The sequence below is a fragment of the Heloderma suspectum genome, chromosome 6 (genome assembly GCF_057233095.1).
Source record: "Heloderma suspectum isolate Gila_16-S chromosome 6, 16-S_ref, whole genome shotgun sequence".
Lineage (NCBI taxonomy): Eukaryota > Metazoa > Chordata > Lepidosauria > Squamata > Helodermatidae > Heloderma > Heloderma suspectum.
This window is the reverse complement of record NC_139463.1, coordinates 94,171,504-94,185,401: the sequence shown is the minus strand read 5'-3', so window position 1 is coordinate 94,185,401 and position 13,898 is coordinate 94,171,504. Positions and strand designations below refer to the sequence as shown.

At 44.9% G+C, this 13,898-nt stretch overlaps 1 protein-coding gene across 1 annotated transcript in view; it reads left to right on the top strand.

Moving 5' to 3' along the window:
- The first annotated feature begins 1,108 nt into the window (after positions 1-1,108).
- Positions 1,109-13,898, top strand: part of LOC146341881 (vomeronasal type-2 receptor 26-like) — a 33,599-nt gene continuing 20,809 nt past the window's right edge. The window contains exon 1 of the mRNA XM_084807725.1: positions 1,109-1,309. Within this exon, the coding sequence (XP_084663851.1) occupies positions 1,109-1,309 (201 nt within the window). The remainder of the gene's footprint in view (positions 1,310-13,898) is intronic.

Below are 13,898 nucleotides of genomic sequence, written 5' to 3'. Positions count from 1 at the left end.
TTTCTGTTTCAATTCCTCACTTAAGTTTCATTTCTTCAGCACTGTAACAGTACTTTTAGTTTCAAGGGAGGAGGGTATATATAAAAGAGCCAGTAAGAGCAGAGGCAGCCAGAGCCTGAAGTAAGAGCAGAGTCTGAAGAGAGAGCAGGAAGAAGCAGCCTAGAAAAGTCTAAGGGCAGCTAGGGTAAAGGAACTTGCATTTTGCAAATTTTATTTTCTTTTAATGCCTTTTTGTATCACTCAGTTCTATAGTGTAAATACCTTTAGGTGTGACGGTTTGCTTTAATTTACCAGTAAACTGTTGTGGTTAAACCCTGTGTCTAGAGTGTCAGTCACCCCAGCTCTACAGCCTAAGCCCCACGTTACTGGGAAGGGAAAGCTTAAAAAAAGGAAAGTGGGACTTTTAAGGAGGCAAGAGATCCTTAAGCAGTTGCTCACGGGGTCCAGGTCATAAGTGGAACCTTGACAGTGAGTGATTAAAAAAAACATTTTCTTTTAAAACTCCAGACAGGCTGAAGCTCTTCTCAGTGATCGCTAGCTGGGGACCTCAATTTTCTCATCCTACAATGCCTCAGATGTAGTGCAGTTCTAGGTTATTATTCTAGGGGGGAAATGGAAGCCACCACATATACAAATGGTGACTGCCCGCAGCCACTGGCTGCTAAATTCCAGTGGTAAACCTTACAGATTTATCTTTTTTTCCGCCCCTACAACCTGCACATTTCCAATATTGACCCCTCCTTTTTACCACTTGCAAATAGGACAGTGAACTGGGTCTTTGGGGGATGGTGTTAGATTTTCATTCAACCCTGATATGGACCTTCTTTGTGAAATGTATATTTCTTGTCCACAATCAAATCACTATGAAGTGGGAAAGTCATTCTCTTTTGTGGTTTGAATATTTGCAAATTAGATGTAGACTACAATGAAGAGCACTGGCCTGTGTATATGTATACTGTACGGAGGCTCAGCAGAAGCTGGGGAACTCACGCTTGACTGCAGAGCCAGACCGGCACACTTTTCCTGCCTAAGGCAAAGTCCAAGATGCAAAGTCCACCCCGCCACGTACAGTAGCCAGTTACACCGACAGTTTCAATTTAACATCAGCATGGTCAATGGATGTGTGGTGCCCGGAGACCTCGGGGACCTAATAGCCGTGTTCCAATCCCTGGGTGACAGCTCCTCTGCTGTCATGGAGAATGGGGGTCTCAGAGAAAGAGGATATTATTCTGGGGAAGAGGGAAGTGATGCCTTGGAGGGACCCATTCCTTGGAAGACAAATAAAGGTCTGCTCACGCCATTGACCATGGTATTGTTCTGGGGTGATGTTTGACTTGGGAGCTGGGAGTACTGCAGTGTAGTGGTTCTGCTCCTACTTGGATGTCTGGATCCAGAAGGTGATGCTTGGGGAATATTGCTCAACTCTGTGGATTCTCCAGCACTGGTTTCCTCAGGCGGTGGTTTTGTCCCCATGCTATTTAACATCTACATGAAACCGCTGAGTGGGGACATCCAGAGTTTGGGAAATAAGAGCCACACAGCTCTATTTCTCCTTTTCATTCTCAACTGGTGAGGTTCTGAATGTGCTAAATCAGTGCCTGGCTGAGACAGCGGACTGGATGAGGGCTAACAAACTGAAGCTCAATTCAGACAAGACTGGGGGGGAGGAGCTGAGCCAGATAATGGCGGAAGTCTAATCTGAGGGCTCCACACCTAAAAGCCTGAAAAACTTCTGAAAATGCAAACTGGATAACAACAGCCAGCAAAAAAATTAAGTGCAAAGAAGGGAAATCTCCAAGGACTTCAGATAACAAAGTTTGTGGGGTTTTTTCTAAACAAACTGATAACGGAGCAAACAACTGCTACAGAAGAACGGGGCTGAAAATAAGGCTACCAAATCTGCCCAGAAAGAAAACAGTGAGAGCAAAACTGCAGACCTTCTACAAGGTGTGGCAAATCAATTAGCACAGTTAAAACAAGATTTGAAGCAGGAATTAATGGAAGGATGGCAAGAATTAATGAAACCGATAAATGACCAATTAAAGGGAATGGATGATAATGTAAAAAGCATAAAAGAGATAGCAAATGAAGCACAGAACATGGGCAAGACACACGGTCTGCAAATGAAGAGATTGGAGAGCCAAAATAGAGCCATGAAACTTAAAATAGCAGACCTAGAAGACAGAAGTCAACGTACAAACATTCATGTCCAAGGGGTGGTAGAATCTGTGGAGGGGGGTGATATGATAGGATTCCTCATAGACTGGTTTAACTCCCTAGTCCCAGACACCCCCCTGAAAAGAACAGATTTTGAAAGAGCACATAGAGTTACAATTTCAAGAACAAGTGGCACTGTAAAGCCAAGAGACATCATAGTGTGTTTTGCAAGATATGCAGTGAAAGACAATTTCGTTAAACAAGTCTGGAAACTTCCATCCCTAAATTATAAGGAAAATGCAGTAATGTTTATGCAAGATCTAAGCTCTGAAATGCTTAGAAGAAGACGTTCTCTGTAGGGATTAGGGATGTACAAAAATCACTTACCTTTCGGGGATTATGCTGATGGTGGGGGGGGAGGCGCTCCGTCCCTCCCCCCGGAATCCTGGCTGGCCAGCTGTGCTCCGCAGCGAATCTGCGGAGCCGCCAGCTGGCTCTGCCAGCAGCTGGACATCCGGCCGCTGGCTAGCAGGGACGCAAATGGCAGCGGCCATAGCCGCCGCTCTTTGCGTCCCCGCAGTCAGCCGTGATAGGTTACGTAAATGTTTACGTAGCCTATCACGGCTGACTTAAAAAACAAACAAACGCGCGTACGCAAATGGCGGCGGCCATGGCCGCCGCCATTTGCGTTCCTTATTTTAGCACGTCTTAGTCTATGTAAACATTTACATAGACTTAAGACAGCGAAAATAAGGGGAACGCAAATAGCGTAGCGTCTACGCTATTTGTGTTCCTGTTATTTTCGCCATCTTAGTCTACATAAATGTTTACATAGACTAAGACGTGCCAAAATAAGGAACGCAAATGGCGGTGGCCATGGCCGCTGCCATTTGCATATGCACGTTGTTGTTGTTTTTTTCAAGTCAGCCGTGATAGGCTACGTAAAGATTTACGTAGCCTATCACGGTGTTTTTTGAAAACCTAGCTGTGATAGGCTACATAAATCTTTACATAGCCTATCATGTTTTTTTTTTTTTTAACTGGCAATGGCGGCGGCGGCAGCCGGTTGGAAGACCGGCCGCTGCAGCTGCTGCCGCTGAACCGCTGCCAGAGCCACCGCCACCAGGAAGATCTGCCCAAGGTAAGTCTTGTCCCGGGGGGGCAGGCCGTTCCGCCACCGATTTCAGGGGGCCGAATGCGCTGGCATTCGGCTTTCCCAAAATCCATGGCGGAACTTTCGTACATCCCTAGATGTCAGAGAATTCCGCCACGGATCTCGGTGAGGCTGAATGCCAGTGCATTCGGCCCCCCGAACTCTGTGCCGGAACGGCCTGCCACCCCCCCGCGGATGCCCCCTGGGACGAGACTCACCTGGGGCGGATCTTCCGGGCGGCGGCGGCTCCGGCAGTGGTTCCGGCGGCGGCTGCAGCAGCGGCTGTGGCGGCGGCGGCTGGTCTTCTGACCGGCTGCCACCGCCACCATTTCTAGGCAGGCTTGTGTAAAAAAAAAAAGACGTGATAGGCTACGTAAAGATTTACATAGCCTATCATGGCTAGGTTTAAAAAAAAAGACAAAAAAAGACGTGATAGGCTACGTAAATCTTTACGTAGCCTATCATGGTTGGGTGGGTTTAAAAAAAACAAAAACCCATGTACGCAAATGGCGGCGGCTATGGCTGCCGCCATTTGCATTCCTTCTTTTTACCGTCTTAATCAATGTAAATATTTACGTAGACTATGACGGCAAAAATAAAGGGTAACACAAATAGCGTAGTGGGCGCTATTTGCGTCCCCTTTTGATTCGCCGTTTTAGCCTACGTAAAGATTTACGTAGGCTAAAACGGTGAATGGAAAAGGGACGCAAATAGCACCTGCTACGCTATTTGCGTTCCCCTTTATTTTCGCCGTCATAGTCTACATAAATATTTATATAGATTAAGACGGCCAAAAAGAAGGAACGCAAATGGCGGCAGCCGTAGCCGCTGCCATTTGTGTACGCGGTTGGTTGTGTGTTTTTTGTTTTGTTTTTTTTTCCCCAGAGCCCTCCGCGGCCGGAAATCCGGCTGCGGACAGCTCTGGCTTGGCCGGGCCGGGCCTGGCCGGCTGCTCCACGGAGCTGCCGCGGAGCACAGCCGGCCGTTCGAGGATTCCAGGGGAGGAACGGTGTGCCTCCCCCCCCACCATCAACATAATCCGCGAGCGCCTCCCCCCCCGGCGAGGATTCCGGGGGGAGGGACGGAACGCCTCCCCCCCACCATCAACATAATCCGCGAACAGGTAAGTGACTTTTGTACATCCCTATATTTGCGTTCCTCTTTTTTTCACCATAATAGCTACGTAAATATGTACGTAGGCTAGAACGGCGAAAAATAGGGAACGCAAATGGCGGCTGCCATAGCTGCTGCCATTTGCGTATGCTGTTTTTTTAATTTTATTTTTTGGGTTAGCCATGGTAGGCTATGTAAATACTTACATAGCCTATCACGGCAGCCTCTCTGGATGCAAATGGCAGCCGCTACGGCAGCTGCCATTTGCGTCCACAGCAGCCTGTTCGCAGCCAGAACTCTGGCTGCGGACGGGCCTGGCCAGCTGCTCCGCGGAGCTGCCATGGAGCAGAGCCGGCCAGGCAGGATTCTGGGGGGGAGGACCAGATCGCCTCCCCCCCCCATCAAGGATTCTGGGGGAAGGGATGGAGCGCCTCCACCCCCCACCGTGAAAAATTCCGCGGAAAGGTAAGTGAGTTTCGTACATCCCTAAGTTCAGCAGGGAAGGTCAAAGAGGAGGCCCCTAACAATTTTTTTTAAAAATTATTTTTCTTGTAACACACACTTCTATACTAGTGGAACTTTGTTGTTAACCTCCAGTGAGTAGAGGACAACGCACAGGCTATCCTAGTACAATCAAAAAGCTAGAAACATAAAGTGAATAGTGACTCTGGAAGGAACAGACTCTCCAGTGGTTGTGACCTGCAAGATCTGTGCAATGTTTGTTTTCCTGCCTGAGATCAACATGGCCAACATGTGCAACAAGTGCAAGTTGGGTACACTGTTGGAAGAAAAAGTAAGAGGACTGGAGCTGCAAGTGTCGACCTCCAGGGAATAAGGGAAGATGAACAGTTCTTAGACAGAAAGGTGGCACTAATAGTGGCTAGAGTGTTGGACTGCAAGTCAGGAGATCCAGGTTGTAGTCCCCACTCAGCCATGGAAGCTCACTGGGTGACTCCAGGCCAGTCACAGATTCTCAGCCCAACCCACCTCGCAGGGCTGTTGTTGTGAGGATAAACTGGAGGAGGACTATGTCCACCGCCTTGGGTTCCTTAAGGTGGAAAAAAGGTGGGATATAAATGTAATAAATAAATGTAATAAATAAATAAATAAATACTACAATAGCAAAGTGATGTGCAGAAGCTAGAAGAGCAACAGCAAGCTGAGGCAGAAAAGGAAAATGCTGAGGTGAGGAAAAATGAAGCAGAGCAGGATACTCCTTGGAAAAGGCTGACAGGAGCAGAAGAACTAGAAGCCACTCTGCACCAGTGGAAGCAGTGGAAATATGGAACCATTTCCAGGTACCTGAGGATGAGACTGGGGGACAGCCTGCAGAGGAAGAATTACAGGGGAACCTGCATGAGAGCAAGCAAAAGGCTGAAGGTCAGTCATGCAGGGGCAATTCAACCAAGGCCTACAATAACAAGAAGAGTAGAGTAGTAGTTGTGGGAGACTCCTTGCTGCATGGGATTGAAAGCCAAGTATGCTGCGAAGATCCATGGACTCGCCAGGTATGCTGTCTCCCAGGAGGATGGATTAGAGATGTGACTGAAGGGTTCCCTATACTCATAAAGCCCACTGACAGGTATCCCATTCTTCTCATCCATGTTGGAACAAATGATACCACCAAGCAGAGCTACGAAGAAATCACGTCAGACTTTGAAGCTTTGGGCAGGAAACTCAAGAACTTTGGGGCCCAGATAGTTTTCTCATCCATCTTTCCAGTAGTTAGAAGAGGGATAGAAATGGAAAGAAAATTACTCAGGGTGAATGACTGGCTATGAAGGTGGTGCCGACACAAGAGATTTGGATTCTGGAACCACGGGCTATACTTCTTGGAAGATGGACTGTTGGCAAGGGAGGGGGTTGCACTTCACAAGGCCTGGGAAGAATGTGTTTGGCCACAGCATGAAGAACTTCATTAGGAGGACTTTAATCTGAATCCTATGGGGGAGGGAGATGCAAAGTTGGGGGTAGCGATGGATGAAGGGTCATGCACCACAACGGAGAGAACAGCTCTAATAGCACCCAATAATATTCTTCAAAAGCATGTAGGAAGAAAGCCAGACTATAAAACACATGGTCTCTTGATATCTATATACGAATGCCTAGAGTATAGGAAACAAACAGAACAAACTTGGACTCTTAATACGGGAGGGAAATTATAACCTGATATGTGTAACTGAAACTTGGTGGGATGACTCCCATGAGTGGAATACAGCAATCGAAGGTTATAACTTTTTCAAAAAGAAGAGAAGGAACAGAAAGGGAGGTGGAATTGCACTATATGTTAAAAATAATTCTACCTAGAAATACAGGAGGATGAGCTTGGTAGCCCCATCGGGAGCATCTAGGTTAAAATAAATGGAGCAAAGAATAAAAGGAATATGGTGGTCAGAGTGTACTATCAGCTACCCAATCAAGGAGAAGACGAGGATGAATCTTTTGAAAAGCAAATAGCCAATGTTTCAAGGAAGCATGATGTAGTAGTAACGGGAGACTTCAATTTCCCTGGTACTTGTTGGGAGACAAATTTTGCAAAACATGGCCCCTCCAAGAAATTATTGACTTGTGTTGCTGATAACTTCCTCCTACAGAAAGTGGAGAGGGGGGGACTAGAGGATCAGGTATCCTTGAATTGATCCTAACCAACAGAGATGACTTAGTGGATAAAGGAGCAGTTAGGGGAACTTTGGGGGAAAGTGACCAGGTTATAGTTGAGTTCTTGGTTCTAAAGGAAGCAAAAGCTGAGTGTAGCAAACACATACCCTAAATTTTAGGAAAGCCAATTTTAATGAACTCATAACAGTAATAAGTAAGGTCCCATGGCAACCGACTCTAATGAGAAAAGGAGTCCAAATGGGTGGGAGTTTTTAAAAAAGGAAATTCTCAAGGCACAATTACAAACCATTCCAACAAGAAAAAAAAGTGGAAGACAACAAAAGAAGCCAATGTGGCTTCACAAAAAGCTTAGAGATTACCTGAAAAAAAAGGGGACACATATAGGAAGTGGAAGGAAGGCCAAGCCACAAAGGAAGAGTACGGGCAGGTAGCACAGAATTGCAGGGATGGCATCAGGAAGGCTAAAGCTAAGAATGAGCTAAGGTTAGCGAGGGAGGCTAAAAGCAATAAAAAGGCTTTCTTCAGATATGTGCATAGTAAAAGACAGAGGAAAGAAATGGTGGTTCAGCTATTCAATAATGATGGCAAAATAATAACAGATGACACGGAAAAGGCAAAAGTGTTCAATTCCTACTTCGGCTCAGTCTTCTCACGAAAGAGGGTCTATGACCCCCCTGGCAAAGACAAAGTACAGGCTGAAGGGGCAGGATTGCAGCTTGAGATCGATAGGCATATGGTCAAGGAACACCTAATTACTTTGAATGAGTTCAAAGCTCCAGGGCTAGATGAACTGCATAGAATCATAGAATCATAGAATAATAGGGTTGGAAGAGACCTATAAGACCATTGAGTCCAACCCCCTGCTCAATGCAGGAAACTAAGTCAAAGCATCCCTGACAGGTGGCTGTCCAGCCTTATCTTGAATGCCTCCAGTGTGGGAGAGCCCACTACCTTCCTAAGTAATTTGTTCCATTGTCATATTGCTTTAACGGTCAGGACATTTTCCCTGAAGTTCAGCCAGAATCTGGCTTCCTGTAACTTGACCCCATTATTCCATGTCCTGTACTCTGGGATGATCAAGAAGAGATCCTGGCCTTCCTCTCTGTGACAACTTTTCATGTACTTGAAGAGCACTATCATATCTCCCTCAGTCTTCTCTTCTCAAGGCTAAACATGCCCAGTTCTTTCAGTCTCTCCTCATAGGGCTTTGTTTCCAGTTCCCTGATCATCTTTGTTGCCCTCCTCTGAATTCTCTCCAGCTCGTCTGCATCCCTCTTAAAGTGCGGTGCCCAGAACTAGACACAATACTCAAGATGAAGCCTAACCAGTGCTGAGTAGAGGGGAACTAGTACTTCACGTGATTTGGAAGCTACACTTCCATTAATGCAGCCCAAAATAGCATTTGCCTTTTTTGCAGCCATATCACATTGTTGGTCCATATTCAGCTTCTGATCTACAACAATTCCAAGTTCCCATGATATCATGATTAGCAAACTAGCTAAAAGTGGGCTAGATGAAACAACTATCATGTGAATCCACAGTTGACTACAAAATCAGACTCAAAGAGTGTTTATCAATTGGATCTTCTGTCAAGGAGAAGACCTTATGGGGTCAAAGCTTGGTGGGAAATAATTAATTTTACCTTGCATAGTTTTAGATGGTGTTTTAGTGTTTTAGGGTAGGACAGAGTGGGATCCTGCAAGAAGATTTACAAGCCAGGCCACCTGGAGGGAGGAAGAGATGCATACCAGGATCAAAGGCACCAGGATGGAAGCCTTACCAGGGGCCCAAGGTCATAAAACAACTAGGCCTGCCAAGAGACCAGCACAGTTGGAGAGGTGTGAAAAAAAAACCCAGCTCATAATCCCTGTGGAAGGGAGGGGGGAGGAAAGAGTGAGGGACTGGGTTTGGAATGGAATAAAAAGAGACCTGCAGCCATTCTTCTTGGTCCTTTGGTTTCCATCTGGTCCAGGTGGAAGGTGTTGGAGTGCTGGCATTAACTAAGGATCTTACTCAGAGGTGTGACTAGACTTTTATTGTACTTTATTGTATTTTATTATTTATGTAGTCTTTTATTGCTTTAGTCTATGTTGGGTTTCCAAACAGGGAGTTGATATTTGGGGAAATTCTAAATTGTACTTTGTCTTGCCTCTCTTCTAACTCCCTTACCCCTTATTTGTAAATAAACATCTCACTCAAAATCATTGCTATTTCTTTTCTGGGTCAGTGCTAAATTCAGTAGCTACCATCTCCTCCACTGGGAAGGGAGGGGGTGGGGGTGTATTCACAGGCCAAGCTGAGTTGGCTTGGAGAGATGAGGGGTGGGGGCTGTGGATCAAGCTGGGGTGACTGAGCCCAGAGATCTGGCCTTCCTTTACATCTTCTCAAAATGGGGAGAGGTAATGAGCAGGGTACCACAGGGCTCAGTCCTGAGCCCATTGCTCTTCAACATTTTTATTAATGACTTGGATAAAGAGGTGCAGGGAATGCTTATCAAATTTGCAGATGACACAAAACTGGGTGGGATAGCTAATGCCCTGGAAGACAGAAACAGAATTCTAAGTGATCTTGATAGGCTGGAGCTCTGGGCAGAAAACAACAGAACGAAATTTAATAAGGATAAATGCCAAGTTCTGCACCTAGAAAAAAGAAACCAAAGGCACAGTTACAAGATGGGGAATATGTGGCTCAACAACACTACAAGCATGAAGGATCTTGGAATTGTTGTAGATCACAAGCTGAGTATGAGCCAACAATGTGATGTGGCTGCAAAAAAGGCAAATGCTATTTGGGGCTGCTTTAATAGAAGTATAGTTTCCAAATCATGTGAAGTACTAGTTTCCCTCTACTCAGCACTGGTTAGGCCTCATCTTGAGTACACTTGAAGGAGGCAGACAAGCTGAAGACGGTTCAGAGGAGGGCAACGAAGATGAATGGGGGACTGGAAACAAAGCCCTATGAGGAGAGACTGAAAGAACTGGGCATGTTTAGCCTTGAGAAGAGAAGACTGAGGGGAGATATGATAACACTCACTCTTCTTCTTCACGTACTTGAAAGGAGGTCCCAGAGAGAAAGGCCAGGAACTCTTCTTGATCATCCCAGAGTGCAGGACATGGAATAATGGGGTCAAGTGACAGGAAACCAGATTCTGTCTGAACATCAGGAAAAACTTCCTGACTATTAGAGCAATACGACAATGGAACCAATTACCTAGGGAGGTGGTAGGCTCTCCCACACTGGAGGCATTCAAGATGAAGCTGGACAGCCATCTGTCAGGGATGCTTTGACTTGGATTCCTATATTGAGCAGGAGAGTGGACTTGATGGTTTTATAGGCACCTTCCAACCCTACTGTTCTATGATTCTATGTGGGGAAACAAAAACAGCATAGCCTTCTGGGGAACTCCAGAGGGCTGGATTGGGACACCAGCAGGCTCCTAATCCAGCAAGGTTCTCCATCCCTGCTATACAAACTTGAATGCAATGGTTCTTACTTATGAGTAGAACTATGCAGGTCTGTGCTGTCAATCACTTTGCAGAAAGGTCCCCTTTAAGGGGAAAAATAAAATAAAAGATCAATAGTACTCTCAAGTTCTGGGGCTGCAGTTATCGGTGAATTATGTAGTAGCTGTGGTTGATGGTGATGATGAGTATATACTGAAATGAAAATGGGCTGTTCCACCTTGAAGACGTAAGAATGCCTGATCTGTACAGTGTAACAAAAGAAAACAAACAAAAACATAACAAAACAAAAAAATTGAAAATATAACAACATACTCTAAAGTCCTCAGTTTCAAATAATACAAAGTTCTAGGGAGAAAAAGAAGGAAAAAAGGATAGGATAGATTACACATAAACTTCAGTAAAAGCAGACCATATATCCAAATTTAAGTCGATTTGCAAGTGATGCCTATATACCACTCTTTCAAATGTTGCTAGTGTTGTTAAGTGTTCAATCCATTACTTTACAGGTGGTGAGCTTTTATCCTTCCAGTAGCGTAGTATCACTCTTTTAGCAGCCAAGAGGGCACAAAAAATCAGTTTATGCTGACTGTATGTTAGGTTCCAAAAAATAGGTAAATAGTTTAAGAGAACATGTACATCAGTAAATTTTAAAGAGCTTCCCAATACAAAGTTTATCCATGTGATAACTTCCTCCCAAAGCAGGCAACTATTGGGCATCTCCAAAACATATGAATAAAGGAGGCATTAACGACATTATAGTTAATGTAATGCAGTGTAGATTCTATATATAGATTCATAGTGTAGATTCAGCCAGGAGTTGAATGCAAAGAAGTCTCCAGAGACTCCAATGATCCTCTGTATTGGTACAACAGGACAGATCTTGACTCTCCTTTCTCAGCCACTGCTGGTGTACAATTAATCCTCTGAAACCTGAATCATTCCATATGCAGATTCTGACCAGTGGTGCCCGCCCAATATCACCATCTGTTATGCAGTATTGCTACTCCTGTAGTTAACAGCATATTTGTCATTAGCTCCTTGGCCCATAATCTCCAGCCCCTAAAATTATGTTTTTTTGTTTACTCTTGCCAATTGCCCCTTTAAAAGGAACATTTAAAGGTCTTTCACCAGGCATTTCCTGCCTCACTTCCACTACCTATTGCTTCCTTTACAGCACACTTAGTTCCCAAATTTCAGACACTGAAAGAAGTGATGCCTATCATCAGCCAATGTGAGGCTCTTCCACAATCCTTCCAAGTTCAATCCTAGTGATGGGCAAAGTCCCCTCAAGCTGATATGTAATAAGCTCAGTATTTTTGACCTATCTCACTAGTTGCTCATAACAAGTAAGAAAGTCTTGTTTTCTTCACATTTTCTCTTAAATTGCAGTCTTTCTGCACATATAAAGAGAATTATGAATCACTTTTCAAAAAAATTGCAGTACTAGTTGAGCAATGGTCGAAACTGAAACTGGCATTTATGGGGTGCATTGCAGCAGTCAAAATGGATTTATTGCCTAAATTAAACTTTCATACTCTGCCAGATCACAAATGATTAGTTAATGAAATGGCAACCATTTAATCTTATTTGGAATAAGAAGGAAATACAAATTAAGTCACTTATTTTGCAAGGTGATGAAAAACAACAACAGGGTGTACTAGTCCCTGATGTGAGAATGTGTTATTATGCCAATTGTCTAGAATGACTTATACTTTGGATCCAAGTAGATAGGGTTGAATCCAGACTTAATCATACTTAACAGCAGAGTGTTCTGCTAGTACAGGGGCACCATTGGATACTGACCCAAATATTTAATTAAAAGACAAATGGAATGGAATTAATCCTCCATGGTTATAATATTTACATTAGTTCCTTTTTATATGTAAATAATCTTGAGTTAAGAAAAACCACAGAATTTGAAAGGGAATAATAATGAATAATTAACACCTGTTATCCAAAATAACATGTGCTGCTTTTATAATAGCAATGTGAAAAAGAAAAGGGAAATTTTTCCCTTTTGGAACAGAAACTGCCTTGGTCACCCTGTGGGATGACCTCTGCTGGGAGAGGGACAGGGGGAGTGCGACCCTGTTGATTCTCCTGGACCTCTCAGCGGCTTTCGATACCATCGACCATAGTATCCTTCTGGATAGGTTGTCTGGGTTGGGAGTTGGAGGCACTGCATTACAGTGGTTCTGCTCCTACTTGGATGGCTGATTCCAGAAGGTGGTGCTGGGGGATTATTGCTCTGTGCCATGGGGTTCCACAGGGCTCTATTTTATCCCCTATGCTGTTTAACATCTACATGAAACCGCTGGGGGAGGTGTGGGCTGAGGTGCCATCAATATGTGGATGACACCCAGCTCTACCTCTCTTTCTCATCAAATCCAGGTGAGGCAGTGGCTGTTCTGAAGCAGGGCCTGGGCACGGTAATGGACTGGATGAGGGCCAATAAACTGAAACTCAATCCAGACAAGACGGACGTACTGTTAGTGGGTGGTTCGTCTGCCCGGCTAGGTGATATTCAACCTGTTCTGGAGGGGGTTGCACTCCCCCTAAAGGATCATGTTCATAGTTTGGGGGTGCCTTTGGATCCAGAACTGTCACCTGAGGTGAACTCAGTAGCACGGAACACTTTTTATCAGCTTAGGCTGGTATACCAACTACACCCTTATCTGGACAGAGATAGCCTAGCTACAGTGATCCATGCTCTGATAACTTCTCGTCTGGATTACTGCAATGCATTATATGTGGGGCTGCCTTTGAAAACGGTCCGGAAACTTCAGCTGGTCCAAAATAGGGCAGCAAGATTGTTAACAGGGACTGGCCTGCGAGCTCATATTACGCCAGTACTTTTCCAGCTGCACTGGCTGCTAGTCCATTTCCGGGCCCGATTCAAAGTGCTGGTGTTAACATTTAAAGCCCTTAACGGCTTGGGGCCAGGTTACCTGAAGGATCGCCTCCTCCCATATGTGCCTGCCAGGACCTTAAGATCATCCTCAGCGGCCCTTCTCCATGAGCCCCAGCCAAAGGAAGTGAGGCGGGTGGCTACTAGGAGGAGGGCTTTTTCTGCTGTGGCACCCCGGCTCTGGAATGAGCTTCCTAGCAAGGGTCGCCTGGCACCTACATTATATTCCTTTTGGTGCCAGGTGAAGACCTTTTTATTCTCCCAGGCATTTTAGCATTTTAGCTTTCTGAACTTTTAGCTTGCTGTTTTAAATCTGTATTTTAAACTCCTGCACTGCTGCTAGGTTTTATTGTGGTTGCATTGTTATATTGTGGTTTTAATGTTCTATATATTTTAAATTGTTTTATTGTGTGCTGTTTGGTTTTAATTTTGTGAACTGCCCAGAGAGCTTCGGCTATTGGGTGGTATAGAAATGAAATCAATC